Source organism: Melospiza melodia, chromosome 4 (assembly GCF_035770615.1).
Source record: "Melospiza melodia melodia isolate bMelMel2 chromosome 4, bMelMel2.pri, whole genome shotgun sequence".
Lineage (NCBI taxonomy): Eukaryota > Metazoa > Chordata > Aves > Passeriformes > Passerellidae > Melospiza > Melospiza melodia.
This window is the reverse complement of record NC_086197.1, coordinates 50192481-50210574: the sequence shown is the minus strand read 5'-3', so window position 1 is coordinate 50210574 and position 18094 is coordinate 50192481. Positions and strand designations below refer to the sequence as shown.

At 40.7% G+C, this 18094-nt stretch overlaps 2 protein-coding genes across 2 annotated transcripts in view; one reads left to right on the top strand and one right to left on the bottom strand.

Moving 5' to 3' along the window:
• Nucleotides 1-1167, bottom strand: part of TXNRD1 (thioredoxin reductase 1) — a 55335-nt gene extending 54168 nt beyond the window's left edge. Inside the window, exon 1 of the mRNA XM_063154330.1 lies at nt 1119-1167. The gene's annotated coding sequence lies outside the window, so the exon portion shown is untranslated. The remainder of the gene's footprint in view (nt 1-1118) is intronic.
• On the top strand, nt 39-16429 carry NFYB (nuclear transcription factor Y subunit beta). Its single transcript, XM_063154332.1, has 7 exons — nt 39-168; nt 8301-8394; nt 8877-9007; nt 10752-10949; nt 12708-12789; nt 15020-15099; nt 15321-16429. Exons 2-7 carry the CDS (start codon nt 8301-8303, stop codon nt 15351-15353), a joined length of 618 nt encoding a protein of 205 aa, XP_063010402.1. The 5' UTR covers nt 39-168; the 3' UTR covers nt 15354-16429.
• Nucleotides 16430-18094: the final 1665 nt, after the last annotated feature.

Sequence of the window (18094 nt, the reverse complement as noted above, 5' to 3'; positions counted from 1 at the left end):
GGGCGCGCTGAGGGAAGAGCCGACACGAGTGGCGGGGAGGCGGCGCGGAGGGAGGGCAGCCTGGCTGCGGGAAGCGAGGCTCCGCGCTGGGACTGGTTCCTTCGCAGCCATTTTCCGTCCAACCAAACAGCCGATTTGCGGAGGGAGCCAACCAGGGCCGCACTGGAGGTTTGTGCCTGGCTCCGGCCAATGATTGGTAACCGGTTGCACTGCAGGCTCGAATGAAATGTCCGTCTCCCTCCCCGGGCCCCGGCGCTGCCGCCACGCCGCCGCCGCGGGCACCAGGAAGTGCGGGGCTGCCGCCCCGGGCCCCGCACCGGCCGCGCGTCGCTTTATGCGACCGGGGAGCCGAGCGGGGTGGGCGGCTGGGGAGGGGAGCGGAACGGGCGGGCAAGCAGGGAGGGGGGTGTCGCCAGGGGCGGTGGGGCGGCTGCCCCCGCCGCTGTCCCGCTCTCTCCGCGGGGCCCTTCCCGCTACGGCTCCATTTTGCGGCCTAGGGCAGGGGTGGAGGCAGCAGGCGGAGCTGCCCCGCGGCCGGCCGACACCCCTCACCGCTGGCTGAGAAGCGGCGGGTACTCGCGGGCGTGCGGCCTCCCGCCATCTCTCCGTCTCCGCGCCAGCCGCGCTCGCTGCGCCCCGGGGCCGCGGCTTTGTGGCGACCGCGCCGGGCGGAGCGGGCTCGGCGCTCTTTTGTGTCCGCCCACCGAACCCCCTCCCCTCGCCACGGGAGCGAGGGGCCGTGGCCCCCACCACGCCCACGGTCCCCAGCCGGGCCGTGAGCTGGGTAGCGGTGCCACAGCGGCCCGAGCTCTCCTCCCGGTACCCCGGGCGCCGTTATCGGGACCGAAATTTCCTGAAGGGTTTGGCGGTATTTGCAGGGATGAGGAGCGTAGGGTGAGGCTCCGGGATGTGGTGCCGGTGACCGGCTGGCAGTGCGGGCGGGAATGCGAGGCCTTGGTGGGCTGCACGGGGGCCCGGCAGAGGCGCCCGGCCGCCCCCGGGCAGGTGCGGGCAGCGCGGAAATCACAGCCAGCGTGATCAACAATAAAGTTGGTGATTAACTGAGCACTCGTCGTCTTGTGCCATTTGTAAATAAGGGGTCACGATAGACGAGTTACCTTTCGAACAGATCTAAGCTGGGTGCCCGGAAGGCTCAGAGGCTGTTGATATAAGTAGGAAGGTGTCGTCGTCGTCCCCGTCCCTCCTCCCCCTCCCCCTTTGTGCCCCAGCACTAACTGCGTTTGCATCATTGAAGGGCATGAAATCAGGAAATGGGATCGAGCAGCTTGCAGTGGCGGAGAGGCAGCTGGGTGGCTGCCTGGATGGCTGTCCTGTGACACACATGACAGATGGGAGAGAGACGGGACCCTGCCATTATCAATGTCTACATAACTTTTCGGTGTGTGGGAGGTGTTCTTGGGCAGACCTCTGTGTGTTAGCCACTGTGCTACCTCCGGAAATTATGTAGTTGGTGATCCTGAAGAGTACCGTCGACATATTAACAACAATCCTATAGACAATCATACTGGAAAACCACAAAAATTCATATGTTCTAGTAATGTTTCTGCAGCTATGATATATATTCTGCAGTACAACCGCAGTAGAAAATCAGGTTTAGCTTTACCAATTTCTTTGAGGCTTAACCAAAAAGATTTGTTCTGAAAAGAGCTGTCAGGTAAAAGCTACCTAGTGTGGTTGGGTTGCTTTTGGGATGGCAAAATTAATGATAACAATGATCTGGACATTTTTAGGCAATGAGGAGCACAGAAATCTGTATTTTAGCCCATTCATCGACTCTATTACATGTAATAACTTTTCCTTGGCATCTTGGTGGATGGCAGTTATTGTCAATGAAAGAAAAAAATCAACTTTCTCAAAAGCAGCTCTGGCAAAATGGTTGGAAAAAGGAAAATGGCAGGTGCCACTTTGGGCAGTATTCAGTGTCTGGCTTTAATTGGCTTGCAGGAATGGAGAAAATAAATCTATATATAATCATTAACATATTGTTCCTAAACAATAAGCTAGTGGTTGCTTTCTTTTTATCTTTGATTATGTGACCTGTGGCATGACAGTTGCAATGTAAAGGCAAGATCTATCTTCAGTTCTCTAGGACACCCAAGATGGCTCAATCTGAACCTTTCTGAGGCCTGTGTGAGTTGCTTTTGTGCTATGCATTGAGCAGGTGGTTATACATGGTCTTGGCTGCTGGGATTTACAGCTATGGCATTATATTGGGAGAAGTTAGAAGCACTGGGTGTTACTCTTTAGACTTCTGGATTTGACCGCCACAGAGTTCAAAGCTTAACTCTTTTTTGTGGTAACAATTAGATGAAGGGAGGCAATGTTCAGAAATTGAATGAAATATAATGTTTAAGATAATGTCAAGATATGAAACATTAAACACTGAAACTTTGAAAGTCTGATACCTTGTTTTGTCAACATTTAAAAAAGGTTTGCAAGGTTCTTCCTTTAGTGCTTTCAAATATAACTCTAATGGTGCTCCACCTTTAAAATTCTGCTTAGAAAGAAACTTGACTTAGTACAGACTTTTGCAGTAGTGTTTTGAAGGAACTTAGTATTTGAAAATTGATGTTTTAGTGGCAGGATGCTTGTAAAAAGAGCAAAACATTACTATATATATATGCATACTAAACAATATGGGTAAATAACATTGGTAGAATAAAAGCAAGTGTCAGCAAATTCAACTGTTTTGGCCGAAAATAGTCTGGTCTGAAGCTAGTTCGGTCTGGTCTGAACTAGTTTTGTAAAACTCTTACTTGCCCTGTTGCTTTAGAGGAAAAAAGCTGCTTGGCATACTTGAGTTACTACCTCAACAAAGGAAGAATTACCTACTTAAAAATGTTACCAAACTTCTAAAAGGAAAAAGACAGGATTTATGGATTGCTGCTTTAAAAAACAGATAATCTTAGTTTTTTACAAAAAAATACTAGAAAAGTATCAAAAGTACTATTGAAAGGTAATATGGGGATTTCAGTGAGGTTGCTGAAGGAAGGAGGTGCTGGTGCAGTGTGTTCAGCACTGCTTTCCTTTTCCAGCTTCTGCAAATGCAATTAAACTGCCTCCATTCCTCTGCTCATCTTATTTTCTCCTCCAGCTTCTCTCTTCTACTGCCAAAAAAGAGAAGGTGTGGAAACTGGATTTCTCCTGCTTGCTCTGTATCACTGACCCTCTCGATGTGAAAATGCATGAGGTTTTAGTCCAGCCATATATATTGCAGCTAACAGTGCTTGTGGAAATTAGCCAGTCTTGGAAGGAGTCATCAGCTGCTCTAGCAGAGCTGGATCCACGTGAAGGGGGCCTGTAGTCAGTGGCACTGGGGCTTTTAAGATAAGAATAAAGTTGTTAGACTGTTACATGGAGTGGGAAGGTGTAAAGGTGGCAATGCCCCTTTTGGATTTCATAAGAGAAAGTTTCCTCCCCATGGGCCAGGGGAAGGATTCTGGTATAGCCCAGATGCTAATGAGCCTTGGTGACACTGTAGTCCTCTCAGCATCAATCTGCTTTTCTCAGTGTTACTCTGCTGTGGGGGGAAACACTGAATGTAAGGGATTAGAGAAGTCTGAGATGGAGAGAGAGTGCAGCATCTGGTTTTGTTCTATGTGTGAAGGTGTTTGGCATTATATTTTTATGTGTCTGCTGAAACAATGTCCTGTGAATGCATTGACCAGTTGGTATTTCTTAAATACCTGAAGGTGGGAATTCAGTGGGAAATTAGGATCCCCAGAAGTCACTGAAAAATAAAAGAAAATTAAAGGTGCATTTTTAATGGAAAAGTCTTTCTGCTTAAGAGGCAAGCGTGCAGAAAGCTCGAATAAAACTTTGTGTCTCTGCTGTTATGTACTGATTCACAGCTTTACATCTCTTGTGACAAAGTGTGGCAAAATGAATGATGTGGTTACTACCTACAGCTTTAGTTATTGTTTCTGTCCTGCTTCTTTGGCAGACATGACTGCATGGAATGTGTACCAAGTGCTTCAGTTCATTGCATATAATTTTCCACTCCCCTCTCATAGGGTAGAAATTTTGGGAGACGGGGTGGATAAATACCACATGAAATACTTAAATCACAAGAGGCCTTTGGTTTCCCTTCAAGAGGGCAGTTTGTAAGTCATTGCCATATAACTTCCTCGTTATGAAAACAAAAATCGTGTTTCTTCAAATTTCTTTTTTCTTCTTTGTTTTTCCTTTTATACTGATCTAAGTTTTAGTCCTCTCTTCTCAGTGCTAGCAGGCTTGGGCTTGTATTCTTCTTTAGTTATAATTTAGCTGAGCCACTGGTATTGACTGCAGTCTTAAGGGAGTTTATAAGATTAAACAGGATGCAAGATTTACTTTGAGATACTGATGTTTTATTAGTTTAGTACAGACATATTATAGGAACAGTCTGAGTTGTGAGCAGCTGACAGGAGCAAATTTTTTTTAAGCATCCTCAAGAATATTTATACCAAATGTCAGTGTAAACCTGTGTGTTCATTCATTCATGTGCATCTTATCATTGAACCTTCTTTGATGCTCTTGAAATGTTTCTCTTATAACATATTTCTTCGGTTAATTTCCATGCATCTAGGGATATACAAACTATGTATATCCCTAGTAATATTCTTTTATTATTAGAGAGAGAAAAAACAAACAGAAAGCCACTAACAGAAAGCATTGTGCTGCTGCTCTGTATTCAGATTTTAATTGTGCTGTGTAGTGCTGAATGTTTGTCCTGTACTTGTTTACTCTCCCTGGTTGTTGATAAAATCAGATAGTGGCATGGTCATTTTAGAAACTGACATGTCATCCAGTCCATGTGTATCCATGGAGGAGCTTCATTGTCTTCCTAGCACAGGAAGCTGAGGATAATGTACAACCTGTAGTAATTGCTTCCTGCAGTTATGCACTGCACTTGCTGCTGGAGGACTGAGGTGTTGGAAGCCCTCCCTCGTGCAATTTGGCAGCCACACAGAGGTAGGAGATGCTCTTGTATTAAAAAGCACTGCAATGTTTGCAGGCTGAAACTGCCATGCAAATGTGATGTATAATCTGCAAATGGCTACTTCTCCTTAAAGCAAGTTGTAACAATTTGGCAATCTAAAGCAAAATCTGAGAGGAAAGTTCTTTCCCAGCTAAACCTTTTAGGATTAGATCTTCCAGGATTTTGCCTGTTCTAGCATCTACTTCCATCTGAAGTAGCAGATCTTCCTACTAAATGGGCCAATATAAGAACTGTTGGCCTTTTTAGTCTCCTAGTGACTGCTGTTAGTGTAGGTGAGGTGTTGTTTCTATGCTATACTGCACTGCTGCCTTTTCCAGAGCAACTTCATGGACACAGAATTTAGTTTGTGTCATAGTTTTGGAAGTGTTTTATTGGTTGTTTGGGGTTTTTGTTTGTTTAAAGGAGGGGGATTAATTAGCAACAGTGTAGTGAGAAGATTGAAGAAAATGTTTTCTCATTTTCTGAACATTGTTGTATGTGTTACAGAACTTGTGCTGAGCTTGACAGTCAGATAATGTGGGGATTAACTGGAGTTTTGAACACCTGAAATTAAAACTGTAATGTGTGAGCATATAACTGTTTGTTATGAGATGGCTGGGATAGCCGTGGCCACGTTTTCCTGCAAGGTCGTGTTTGTCATCCATCAGGCTCAAAGAAATACTAGTAGGGTGACTTGGATGGCACATTAATTACAGCTGCTATATTCAGATGCCTGGATCTAGATTTGAATTGAATGACAACTCTGGCTGAAATTCTTCCATCAACTTACTTGGATTGAAGTAGTGTGCTGAGATCCCCTCCTTCCCTCACAGTGTGGTCAGCTGGAGGAGGCATGTGGGGCAGCTGGGCCAGCTCTGTCTGTGGTGGCCTTCAAGATGTGGCTGGAGAAAACCTTGAGTGCTCTGCTCTGAGCTCGGAGCTGACCCTGCTTTTAGCAGGGGCTGGAGTAGAGACCTCCCACAGCCACTTCCAACATGAATTATCCTGTGGGCCTGGATCACGACCTGGTTATGCTGAGCATTATGCAGAAGGGTGTTAGTGCTGTCCCTCATCTCCTGTCCCAAAGTTGTCCTGGCAGCTAAAAATCTTTCTTCAAGTAATACCAACAGAAGTAATTTCAGTTGATGTTAAGCTGTCAATACCTGTTTTCTTCATCTGAGTCAGATCTGTCTTTTTCTGTTGCAAGCCTTTTCCTGTCAATTTTGCTAATCACTATTTTACATTCATAGTGCTGATAAATGTCCACACAAATGCCCAATAATGGTGAAATAATACATCCTGTAAGTAGATCTGGAAATATGTGCACAGAAAAAAATAGAAGCAAAGGTATTACCTTGAGGATGCATTAGTTTAATATGACCAAAATGTCTGTAGATGCAGCACAGGTTTGAAAGAGATTCAAGCAGGAATTGTCTATTGAAAGCAAGTTGGGCTAATGAAAGTAAGATGTTTTCTTACTGTTGCTGGGTCTTGGCAATAAAGATTCAGATGGAGTAGCCTGCAGGAGAGGTGAGCAGAAACCAGTTAGTTATCACATCATGTCAGAAATTTGAAGAATATTGCAACCCTGAAGGAAGGAAATAATTTAGAAGAAATGTTTCACAGAAGATTGAAAAAAGAGAAGGAAAGAAAGATCAAGGTATAAAAATACCTCGTATTGGGGCTGGTAAAGATTGAGATCCTAAATTAAATTCCTTCAGTGATCAGAGAGCCAAAACTGAGAAGACTACCAGAAAACTCTAACATAATTTTGGAGGTAGCTTTTGGGATTTACCAGACTGCAATTTTAATTCTTTCAGAGTGCAGAAGGGAGAGGGAGGCACAATTCTCTTAATGATGTGTGATGTCAATTTTGGTGATCATGACATGCAGAATTGTGATATCCTTGCATTGTCATTACAGTAAGCTGAGAAAGCAAACTGCAGACCCCTTGGGAGATTGAAAAGCAAAGTTAAATCTCCCAACAAAGAATCTGCAAAATGTGGATAAAGTGAATTTATGTTAAGGATGGCACATGGAAGGTTGATGCCTAAAATACTGCCCTTCCTTTGGGTAGAGCTACTGTGTAAGAAGTGAAGCTGGTTTGCAAAATCCCAGCAAAAGGGACCTGAAATTCTTTATGGAAGTGTAATATTCTGTTCAGTGACGAAGAGCTGGAATAGTCTTTTTCTCTTGAACAGCTCCTAAGGCTCTGTCCAGCTTTTGTTGGAATGTGAGCAGCGCTTGCGTTATTTTGCATCTCTGGCCAAATGTAACACCGGACATTGCTGGAAGGTTTCAAAGTGAAACTCAGCCCTGTGGCCACAAGCAAATTGCAGATTAGCGAAAGGTTAAATGCTCATATTTCTGGGTAGATGTAAAAAAATCACAACATTGCTTCTCCCTCTCTCCCTCCCTTCTCTCCCTCTTTGTGTTGTCTCACTGACAACAACCACGAGATCCTTCAAAGACACCAAGGTACCCATACAGTGGATGTGGGGTCAATGAGTGAAGTCAGCTGGGCTCTGCCTCTCCAGGGCCCATGTGTGTAGCTTGTCAGTAAGAAGGAGAGAAGCACAGGCTCTTTTGGCTTCCCTTTTTCTCCTGGCTTTTAAGTTACCTATTAAACTGTGACCGCCCCCATCTCCAAACCGTCATGAAGAAGTCTTCTTTTTGGCCACCACATCAGAACCTTGAGAGAAGAGCACCAAAGGATGCCCAGAGAGTGAGGCAGGGCAGGACCATGGAATTCTAAAATGTGACTCAGATGGCACATAGGAGTAGCTGGTGTCTCAGGGAGGATGAGAATGTGGAGCTGGTCCCACGGTCTGGCTAGAAGTTTATCAGTGGGCTTGACAAACCAACACGAAGAGTAAAGGTGAGTGAGTGAGTGAGTGAGTGAGTGAGTGAGTGAGTGAGTGAGTGAGTGAGTGAGTGAGTGAGTGAGTGAGTGATGCATTCTGTGTAGGAACTAATAGGTAAAGCATTCAGTGAACAGGGGGCTGATGTAGGTTTTGAGGGTTGTTCAAGATACATTGCACATTCTGGTCAGACTTTCACAGGAGCTATGTGTTACATAAACCAAATGATTCTGTCATGGCCTGTGCCTCTGGCCGAGTTTGTTGAAAAGCCTCACAAAACAGTTGAACTATTTCCATTGTCAGTACAACTCATTAATGACAGTGGGGATGCTGTTCTCCAATAGCAAAATATTTATGCTTTGTATAAAGTGATCTCATAGTTTGTGCTGGGTTTGAGTAATAGCTGCACTTAGTGATGTAACAATCGCACCTGAAAGGTTTCCTTCTTCTGGTTGTAGATGGATGGTGACAGCTCCACAACAGATGCTTCTCAGTTAGGAATTGCTGGAGATTACATTGGTGGCAGTCATTATGTCATACAGCCTCAGGATGGTAAGAAGTGAGAGAGAAAATGCTACTATTTCTCTGCATATGTGTGTATACATAAATTTTCTTCCAGTTCTTATATCATTCTCTGCTATCTTCTCTCAGGCTAAGAATTTGCCATTGTTTTTGTAATGCCTCACTGTATAAAGCATTTTCTACAGTTTGAAGGGGGGAGTTGGATTTTTTGATGTTGGTACAGAGACCTTAGGGGGATGACAAAAAAATTTATGTTATAGGAAGCAGTTTGTATTTTGGCATGGCATTAATAATGGTTGTTGATCAGAGCCATGTACACTTCAGTGCATAATGTGATTAAATGCTATCTTTATAAAGGTACCCTGATGTTGCATCTATTTTTAAAATTATTTCTATGATGTTAACACATTGTGTTTTCAAAGGTCTTCATCCTACAGTGTAAGATTTTAAACTGAATTATTGCCTGTTGTCTATCAAATATAATTTCTGTTAACTTTTCTTCATTTCATTAGACACAGAAGACAGCATGAATGATCATGAAGATACAAACGGTTCAAAAGAGAGTTTCAGAGAACAAGATATATATCTTCCAATTGCAAATGTGGCAAGGATAATGAAAAATGCCATACCCCAAACAGGAAAGGTAATACTGTTGTCTGGTAAAGAAAGTGTGTTAATGAGTTTTATTCCTTCCTCTCCATGAACTTGAGCTGATTAGAACAACATATTTTTCCAAATGATGCTGGTTTATTGAAGAAAAGCATTATAAAGGAAAGGGGAAAAAGCCCCAGGAGCAGGAGGTGATTGAGACTAAGCCAATCACTAAGAATATTTTCTATGCAATTCTCTTGAGAGATTTAGTCTGCTTTCATTGATGTGCACAAAATTTGGAATAAGTGAAAAATTTTGGCTGAAATAGAAATTCAGTGCTCATCCTGAAGGGAAGAGAATGGTTAGCCTTCCATTGCCCAAATATTTGCATACCCAAATGCCAAAGTGACATAAGAAGTCTGCTTTATATCATGGAGCAGATAAGGCTAGATATTGAGAGCCTTGTTTATTTCTTACTTCTAAGAATAGACTTTTTAATCCATTCTGCTGAGCTGGTGATTGTATAAGTACTTCTTCATTCTACTGGTTTATCTTAAATCTTTGCATTGCAAAGAGCAAATCTATGATTTGCTCTTTCTCTATTGTATTCCAATACAATTCCAGCCGCAGTAACATTTCCTTCAGCTAAAACTGATCTCTTTGGAGATCACTCTAAATAGAAGCAAGACATCATTTACTCGCCTCTGCTTGTATTTTCATAGTGTTCAAGGCTTTCTGGAGATCTGAATGTTACGTTTATAACTTTGCTGTGAAAAACTGTACCCTAGTTCATATTGTCATAAATTTTTAGTGATCAAAATGAGATTTTTCTTTAGAATTTAGCATATGGGATGTGGAGCTATTGTGAAAAATAAGGATGGTTTTTTGTAAAAAACTGCAAGAGAAGCTGCTGACTGATGACTTCTGAAAATCTCACCCTACCTGTCTGAAAATATCAGAGGAGCTGGTGAAGACTCTGCACACAGTTACTGCTTCAATTTTTTAGGTTCTTTTCATGTGAAGAATAAGAATCTTAATTATTATAATCTTCTTACTGATTCTTATCAGCTTCCCAAGTAATCATGAGTAATACTTTCTGTAATTTTAAGTCAGGTAAATTACTTTTGTCCAGCTGAAAGCTGTAATCAAATTTACTTACTTCATTCTTGCCAGGGGCATATGTTGCTTCATTTGAGTTCTCATTTGGTAAATTTATACCAGAGCATATATATATATGTATATATATGTATATGTATATGTACATGTATATATGTGTGTATATATATATGTATATTTATTTGGTAAATTTATAATAAAGCATTAGAAAGGCTTTCTGGTAGATGTATATTCTAGTGCTTGAATCTAGGCAGGATAAAAATACTTGTCAGTGCTGAATTGGTGGGAATGTGATGAACTGAGGTTGGAGCTACCAGGTCTCTTAAAAAGAAGAGGAAGTGGGCTGTGACATTGTGATGAACAGGTTTGAAGAGACATAGGTAAGCAAAGCAAGAAGCATCTGGGTGTAAGAGCTTGTATAGAACTTAGGACTTCAGGAGATCCTGGCAGTTGGCTGTGCTGCTTGAAATAGTAAAACATGAGTAAAATCACATTGCAGCTGGTCTTATGTAGAGGAGTGAGGACATCCAGTGGTTTGCTGTGTGGGTGTTGCCTAAATGGGTATTATCATTGGGATTTGGAATGTTTCCTCTATTATGTACTCTTTGGGGGGTTAGTGGTGAGTTTTTTAAAGTCTTATGTCTTTATTAATGATTTTGTGATACTTTTTTCCTTACTAGATTGCTAAGGATGCAAAGGAATGTGTACAAGAGTGTGTAAGTGAATTCATCAGCTTTATAACATCAGAAGCAAGTGAGAGGTGTCACCAAGAGAAAAGAAAGACCATCAATGGAGAGGATATTCTCTTTGCCATGTCTACCTTGGGGTTTGATAGTTATGTTGAACCTTTGAAGTTATACCTCCAAAAATTCAGAGAGGTTGGTATATATGGGTATTTGCTCATTTATTTAACCTGCTTGCATTTATCCTTAGCTCTCTGTTGTTGTAACTGTATAATGGCTAACTTGCACAGTATCTCACAGCTTTTGGTTAGGGAGTAATGTTATGTTTAAAAGCATTCCAGAGGACTCTTGACTCTCAGAGGATGTCAAGAGAAAAAGGAGGAAGTAAACATTTTGGTTAGACTTGCTGATTCAGAGTAGTTAAAGCTTTCAACTTTATTCAATATTCTTCAATATTCAATATTATTCAAATTCTCTAATATATTGGTGGTCATAAATTGCTCTGCTCTTTGAAGTGCCTATTAAGAATGTTTAATTTGATCTTTGGGTTCAGTCAGTATGTACTGACTACATCCTCTGAGGAACTGGCCTAATGCCTATTGTTTGTCTGGACTTCAGGTCTGCAAAAGAAAAAAGCTGTTTTTCTCATGTTGGAATAATGATTCACATGGAAAACTATCTGTTTCAATGGGTTTTTTAAAATTACTATTTTAGCTTGTCCCTCAGTTTGCTTTTGATACATAGTACATGCTAGATATGTGATCCAAACAGTTAATTTAATTTATCCCTTCTGTAGCAGAAAGTGACTTTATTCCTCTCAGCAGTTTAGACCTTATCAAAAAAGGAAGTTGCTTCCGCTTGAGATTTTTTTTTCTGGTCTGCCTCCTCCTGTCTAAATTGCCAGAACAGTAGATAAGGGTGCTCTTCTGAGTTTCTTTGTTTTGTAAACCTAAGATTTTTTTAGTTCAGACTTGCTAACCGTATTTGTTTTGCTAACAACACTTGAAGCTTCCCCTTCCCAGAAGGTCATTTGCTGAATAACTGAGTAACAGGAGGTATAAAGTTGGAGTAGTGCTATGTGCCTTTTCCAGTTCTGTGTGGCAGTTGCGCATGCTGTGATAGGGCTGTATGTGCTTTTAAAAAGGCAAGTATTCCCTAACTAGTTCCAGTTCTTACCAAATAAGTCTGAAGTGGGTCTGTGATACTTTCATTCTTAATTGATCAGTTTTGCAGATTATAGATACTGTGGTAGCAGAGTAATTGGATTGGATTTTAATTGCATGGATGGGTTAAACAGCTTTGCTCATCAGTTTTAAATCTCCTTTCCAGCAAGGGTGTCTTCAGGGTGAAATACTTCAGTTTTGTAATTGAGTATTTTGTCTGAAGCAAGCAGTTGCAGAGAATCTTTTTATGCCCACATTATTTTTCTAGACATTCTTATGTAATAGCATAGAGCATCAAAAACTGCATGCAGATGACTTGGGGCCTTGGCTTTCTATATTGATATCCTTTCTGGCTGTAGTCCTTGATGTGGGAGAAGAAATTCCAAATCTTGGTTTTAAATGTCAGCTCTTAGTTTATGGTGATGGTGCTTGTGTGTGGTTGGTAAGCAAATGTTGCACATTCTTGATAGGTGAGACTCTGTGATTTCTTGTAAATTCTCCTTCTGGATTACCACAGATTTTGAACTTTCTGCAGAAGGTGAAAAGCCTTTCTTAGAACCACACAGTCCTAGTTTGACAAGTTTTTGTTTCAGGAGTATGGTTAAGATGAAAAACACTTATGTAATATGCACATTCTCAAATCCCATAGAGTTTTACAGTTCTTGGAATTTCAAGCTCCAGCTGTTGCACTGTAACTCTTCTGCAAGTTTCAAACCTTGGCTAGAGTTCCTGGGGCTTTGAAAAAAATCTCAAGCTTTTTTTCTGCTTATTTTGTGCTCTCTCTTCTTAGGCAATGAAAGGAGAAAAGGGAATTGGGGGAACAGTTACAACTGCAGATGGTCTAAGTGAGGAGCTCACAGAAGAAGCATTTAGTGAGTAGTACTTTTTAATTTATTATGTTCTTACTACAGCTGTTGTAAATACAGCACTTCTGGCAGCATTCTTACTTGAGGAATATATCCTGGACTAGTAATAGCTCATGTCAATTGTGAAAAATTTATAAATGCATGTATTAGTCCTTGTATACACTTAAACACAGGTTGTAATGAAAGGTGCAAACCTTTTTTTTCCTTTTCCCCCAGTAGCTACATATTTAGGCCCCGTCCATTCTACTTGCAAGACTCTTGGGGGAAAAAAGTTAAACTGACTTGAGGAGCTCATCTTTGAGAAATGAGGCAGAGAAGAAAATCATCTTTGTCTAATTCTAAAGACCTTAATATTTCTTACATTCAAAAGAATGCACAGATTGGCAGCTAGAAGGTGTAGGGTGTAGCATTCAGTGTAGTTTTCTTCCTTTTACTGTGGATTAAAACCTGTCAGTTTTTTGGGATTTACACTGATTTTGTTGGTGCTGATTTTTGCGTGTAGTCTCCACCTTGGCTTTTAAATGTTATGGGCTGGTAGTGTTGAACCTGATAGAAGACAAATTAGAAAGCACAGCTCTAGTCCTATCTACTGACAAGCTTTAGATTTTTAAGTATGTGATAAAATCACTGGTAAACCACCAAACTAGCAAAACTTCAAAGCCTGAGGGCTAAAATGACCTGTTCAGGATTGGAAATACACTTTGCTCTCAGTTTGACTTTGGCTGCATAAAACAATGCAGTCTTGTTGTGTCTCTTCTAGCCTGGAAGAGGAGCTTATAAAACTGGCTGGAAATTAGGAATCTAAATCTAAATATTGCAAGGGTCCCTTCTAATATTTAGATTCAGATTCTTAAAAACTTCAGGTTGCTGTGACTTGAAAAGAGCAACTTTAGAAATGTCCTGGCAGGATTAAGGATGCAAAGGAGCTGTTGCAGTATTAAAAGAAAGTTAAAAAAAAATTATGTTAAATAACTGATCATGTCAAGTGCTGCAGGTTTTTCCCTTCACAGGGGCAGCTCTGTCTGGAATGAATGATGGTGTCACTGCAGCAGTAGTAGTGATAGCTGTGCTTCTGTGGCATAACCCTCAGATCTTTGTGGTGGCCTCATGCCGGGGCTGGGTTGGGGTCTCTCCATTAAGCTGTGTTGGATGTGGAATGTGCACATTGAAGAGCAGTAAATTTTGGACCTGCCAGAGCCACTCTCACTAATCTTCATGCATCTCTCAGCCTGCAACTGAAGCAATTGAAATTTTGTTCAATGAAGGAGGAAGGAAAAAAAATAAAAACAACCAACCAACCAACGAACCAAAAATCTAATTACAAAACCCTCAAACATCAGCTTTCAAATGAAAACTGTTAGGATTATGCTGTGCTTTCAGAATTTTGTATTGGTTATGCATCTTGTTTATATTTAGTAACTACATGAACAAAACCTTATTATTTGTGTCCTAGGGGAATATGTGCTACAGTGACAACCTACAGTATAAATCAGTGTGCTGCTTTGCTTTCAAATAGCAGTTGTAAGGCACCTACTCTGAGTGTGAGAGCTTAATATGCATATTTGTGAAGGTCTACCTTGGGGCATCACTCCCTGTGTTTTCTCTTGGTATCTCAGAAGTACTTTTTACTCCTTTTGTTGGCCTCCTCTTTCCTCTGCAAAATCAGAGCTCTTCTGTGTGCCCTAAAGGACATGCTGAAGTCGACCACTACAATGTCAGGCTCTGGCAGTGCCTTTTATTTTTTGTTATTGCCTGTTCCTGTTCCTCTCTTCTGCCTTCCATGGAGCTTCTGTATTATGGAGTCCCTGATGGATCCCAATTTATAAAGCAGCACAATGATTTAATTGAGTTCCTCCCACATGGCTATGCTCAAGTGCTAAACAAAGCCAACTGAATTCTTCAGGCTTGTTGGATACTGAGCACTGGAGATGGCCTTTTCAGTGGTCAGGGTGGTGAGCTCCGCTCCATTTGCCTGTGTGCAGGTTTGGACATTCTGCTTACTCTCAGAACAAAATCAAGTTGGATTTTATTATTTCTTCTGAATGGGAATAAACTTGTTCACCTGTAGCACTTGGTAACAAGTGTGAATTTACCAGTGTAGGATGGTAACTCAGGAGATTAATGGCTCTGTAGTCCTGGAGTGGACCACAGTTATTTAATGGTGACAGACACATCAAACAAGGCTCTGTATATCAAGCATTCCTGCCTAATGTTTTTAAAATGCTCTTTCTTTCAGCTAACCAGTTGCCAGCAGGCTTAATAACCACAGATGGCCAACAGCAGAATGTTATGGTCTATACAACATCATATCAACAGGTATGATCCTGTATCTTGTCCCCTACTCTCCCTTCTGCTGCTAAAATCCAAACACTTGTTCAGCTGCTTTGTTCTGAAAGATGAGAATTAATTTTATATAGTCCTTTGGTGGTGGCTGTCATGCCATTCTGACACTGAGAATTCATGGCTGCTTGCTGTGAACTGCTCTGCAGCTTCAGAAAATGTGCAGTGGAATGTAAGCTTGAATTTTCTTTCTCTAGATCTCTGGTGTTCAACAAATTCAGTTCTCATGATTTTGAAGAAAATTTTCCATCTGGGAACATGAGACGGAAAACCTGTGCAACTCTAACGAAGAGGCAGTTTTAATGACTGGTGAAGAGATTTATCTCTTTGTATATTAAATAGCTGTAATGTAGCTACCAGAAGCTTGACTAATTGAGGTGAGAGTTCTGACTCAAATCTTTTTCATGATGATTTTAAAGAAATAATTGGATTTTAAAGGTATTAAAGTATTTTTGTTTTGTACAAGAGTTTGTTGCTCTGTATAACTCCTGTATGCATTGTATATTGCAATTTATTACTGTCAGAGATTTGTAGACAGTTTCTTATTTTCATATTGAATCATGTTACTTTTGTAATTCAGGTGAACAGCTGGGTTAATTCATGCTTACCCTTTGAATAAAATTGTAAGGGTAAAGTTCATTTTTGAATGCAAGTTGCCTTTATTATAAAGATTGAGTTAGTCTTGGTTATGTAACTTGTCTTGCATGACAACCTCAACTAACCTGACACGTCAGCTTATTTATTGAGATTTTGTAAGGGACTTTTTCCTCATGAAACTAGCAGCTCAAAAGCATTGCTACAATTGTTTTTTCTAATGTAACTTCTGAATTAAAGGTTAATCAAAACCAATGAATGCTCTACTACATTTAGAGGTTTAGAGCTTACAACAGTGTTAATGAAAGCAATGCAGGTTTTCTTTTTTAAATTTTTTTTCAGTTGCATTAATTCTCGTTCGAATTACTTTGATACTTTTAAGGTAGTCTTTCTGCTATTGAAATAACTCCTCCTTTTTATGTATGGCTTGTAGAATCCCAAACTTTGAAATCCAAGGGTAGGGGGGATTTTATAGTCCTTGTGGTAAAAGATCTCATTTTAATTTTTTACTGAAATGTTTTAACATTTCTTGTGAGCCTGTGGAAACTCAAAAGTGGTAGTGACTTTCTGTGTCTGGGCTGCATGTTGTGTGGGTGTGTATGGGCATGAGTGGCTGACAGCTGATTAAGTGATACAAATCTGAAATGGAAGACAGACTTCAGGTTTGCTGTCTCTTTCTTGGTTTTGCAATAAACTCTACCTAGGTAATGTAGTTCTGTATATTAAGTGAGCTGTTCTTGGTAACATCGCTGTTTCTTCATAATTGGATGGGTAATTTTGTTGCCATGTCTTAGCCTATTAGAGTAGGGATGAAGGTTTTAGTAATAGCTTACTCAGACTGCATTTTGGGACCTTCCGTATTTTTACTGTTTCCAGTGGACTGAAATGTAATATATTTATTATCCTTCTAATAAGGATAATAAATATATTATCCTTATTAGAAGGATAATAAATATATCCTTAAATTAATAACAGGTATGTTATTAATTTAAGCAAACCACACCTTGAAACTCTTGCCATATGATCTCTTGCTGGTTTTGTCTTTTCTTTAAAAAAAAAAAGAAATGTAATAGTTCAATATTGGGAAATTAGCATAACCTAAGATATCCCAGCTCTTTAGCAAAACAAAAACTTCATGTGCAGATTTGAGCAGTGTTTCCTACCAGTCAGCGTCCTGCTGGCAGAGCCTCTGGAGACGATCCAGTGTATTCAGGGCAGTCTGCAGGATGTTCTGGGCTTTGTGGCTGCCTGTTGTTGTTCAGCAGCTATGAGCAAATGGAGTTTCTCATTAAATGTAAAACTGAATAACACAATCCCTGCAAGAGCCCCTTCTGTTTCTATTCCATTTATTTCAGGCCAGCATAGCCTGTTCTTGCTGTTCCCAGATTTGCAATGGAAAAAAGCTGTGATACCAAGTAAGGAGAAGCTAGGAAAGATTTGGCATTTTGATATATAGAAAGTGGGTTGAGGTGATCCCCCACACTTGAAACAAGAAACATTTTTCAGGCTCCCTTCTCTGCTGTGAATTTAGGTTGATGTGTGTTAAGTTTGTAGTTTATACTCCATCATGTGAGCAATGAAGCTGATACCTAGTTTTTCCTTTTTGTTTCTTCTCCCTTTGAGGGCCAGGGACAAAACTGCATAACTTCTCATTCTCTTCCTGAAACCACAGCAGTAAAAGCAATAGTACAAAACTTTGTTCCATGTCTCTCTGAAACCTTTCTCCTGATAAAATTTTGCAGGGTAGCCATGGTACACCAAATAAAAAGAAATGTGGTCTGAAGAAATACTTGCCTAATTTTATTAGCAGCAGCACAACCAGTGCATTCTTTATATTCAACAAATCTGTGTTCTCATTTTTTCTGTTTGGTGTTTAAAATTTACAAGTAGCTAAGACCTGGACCAAGAATGACCATTCTTGCTACATCTCGCCTGCTTCTACAACACTCCTGTCTTTAGTCCTCTGAATGTTTTTTTGAACTAAGATACCCCCAAACTGAGCTTGAGTTCGAGACAACTGTGGCAGCATATGTTAAGACTTGGAGAAAGGCTGCTTGAAAAGCAGTGATGTTCAAAGATCTTTTTCCAAGAGCAGTGACTTTTTAGGTGCCTTTTCACAAGACAAGCAAGTTTTACCACAGTAATTTTTTGAAAAATGCATTTTTGTATAACTTGATCCTTCTGGTATTTCTTTATAGGGTGCTTTTGGTATCTTTAAAAGCACAAAAATGCTGTTATCTCTAGTCCAAATGCAGTTGTGAGAAAAGCTGATTTCGATGATGTTCTTGTATATCCAATTTTCTCTTGGGTACACCTCTCTGTTAAGGGCAAAAAGGATTTTAGCTCACAAACTGGCAGACCTCATTGAGAGAGCTTT

Bases quoted from the DNA above. Each gene is read 5' to 3' on its own strand.
- NFYB (XM_063154332.1), top strand. From the start codon at position 8,301: ATGGATGGTGACAGCTCCACAACAGATGCTTCTCAGTTAGGAATTGCT. The intron at 9,008-10,751 runs GTAATACTGTTG...TTTCCTTACTAG, and splicing joins CCATACCCCAAACAGGAAAG to ATTGCTAAGGATGCAAAGGA. The intron at 12,790-15,019 runs GTGAGTAGTACT...TCTTTCTTTCAG, and splicing joins GCTCACAGAAGAAGCATTTA to CTAACCAGTTGCCAGCAGGC.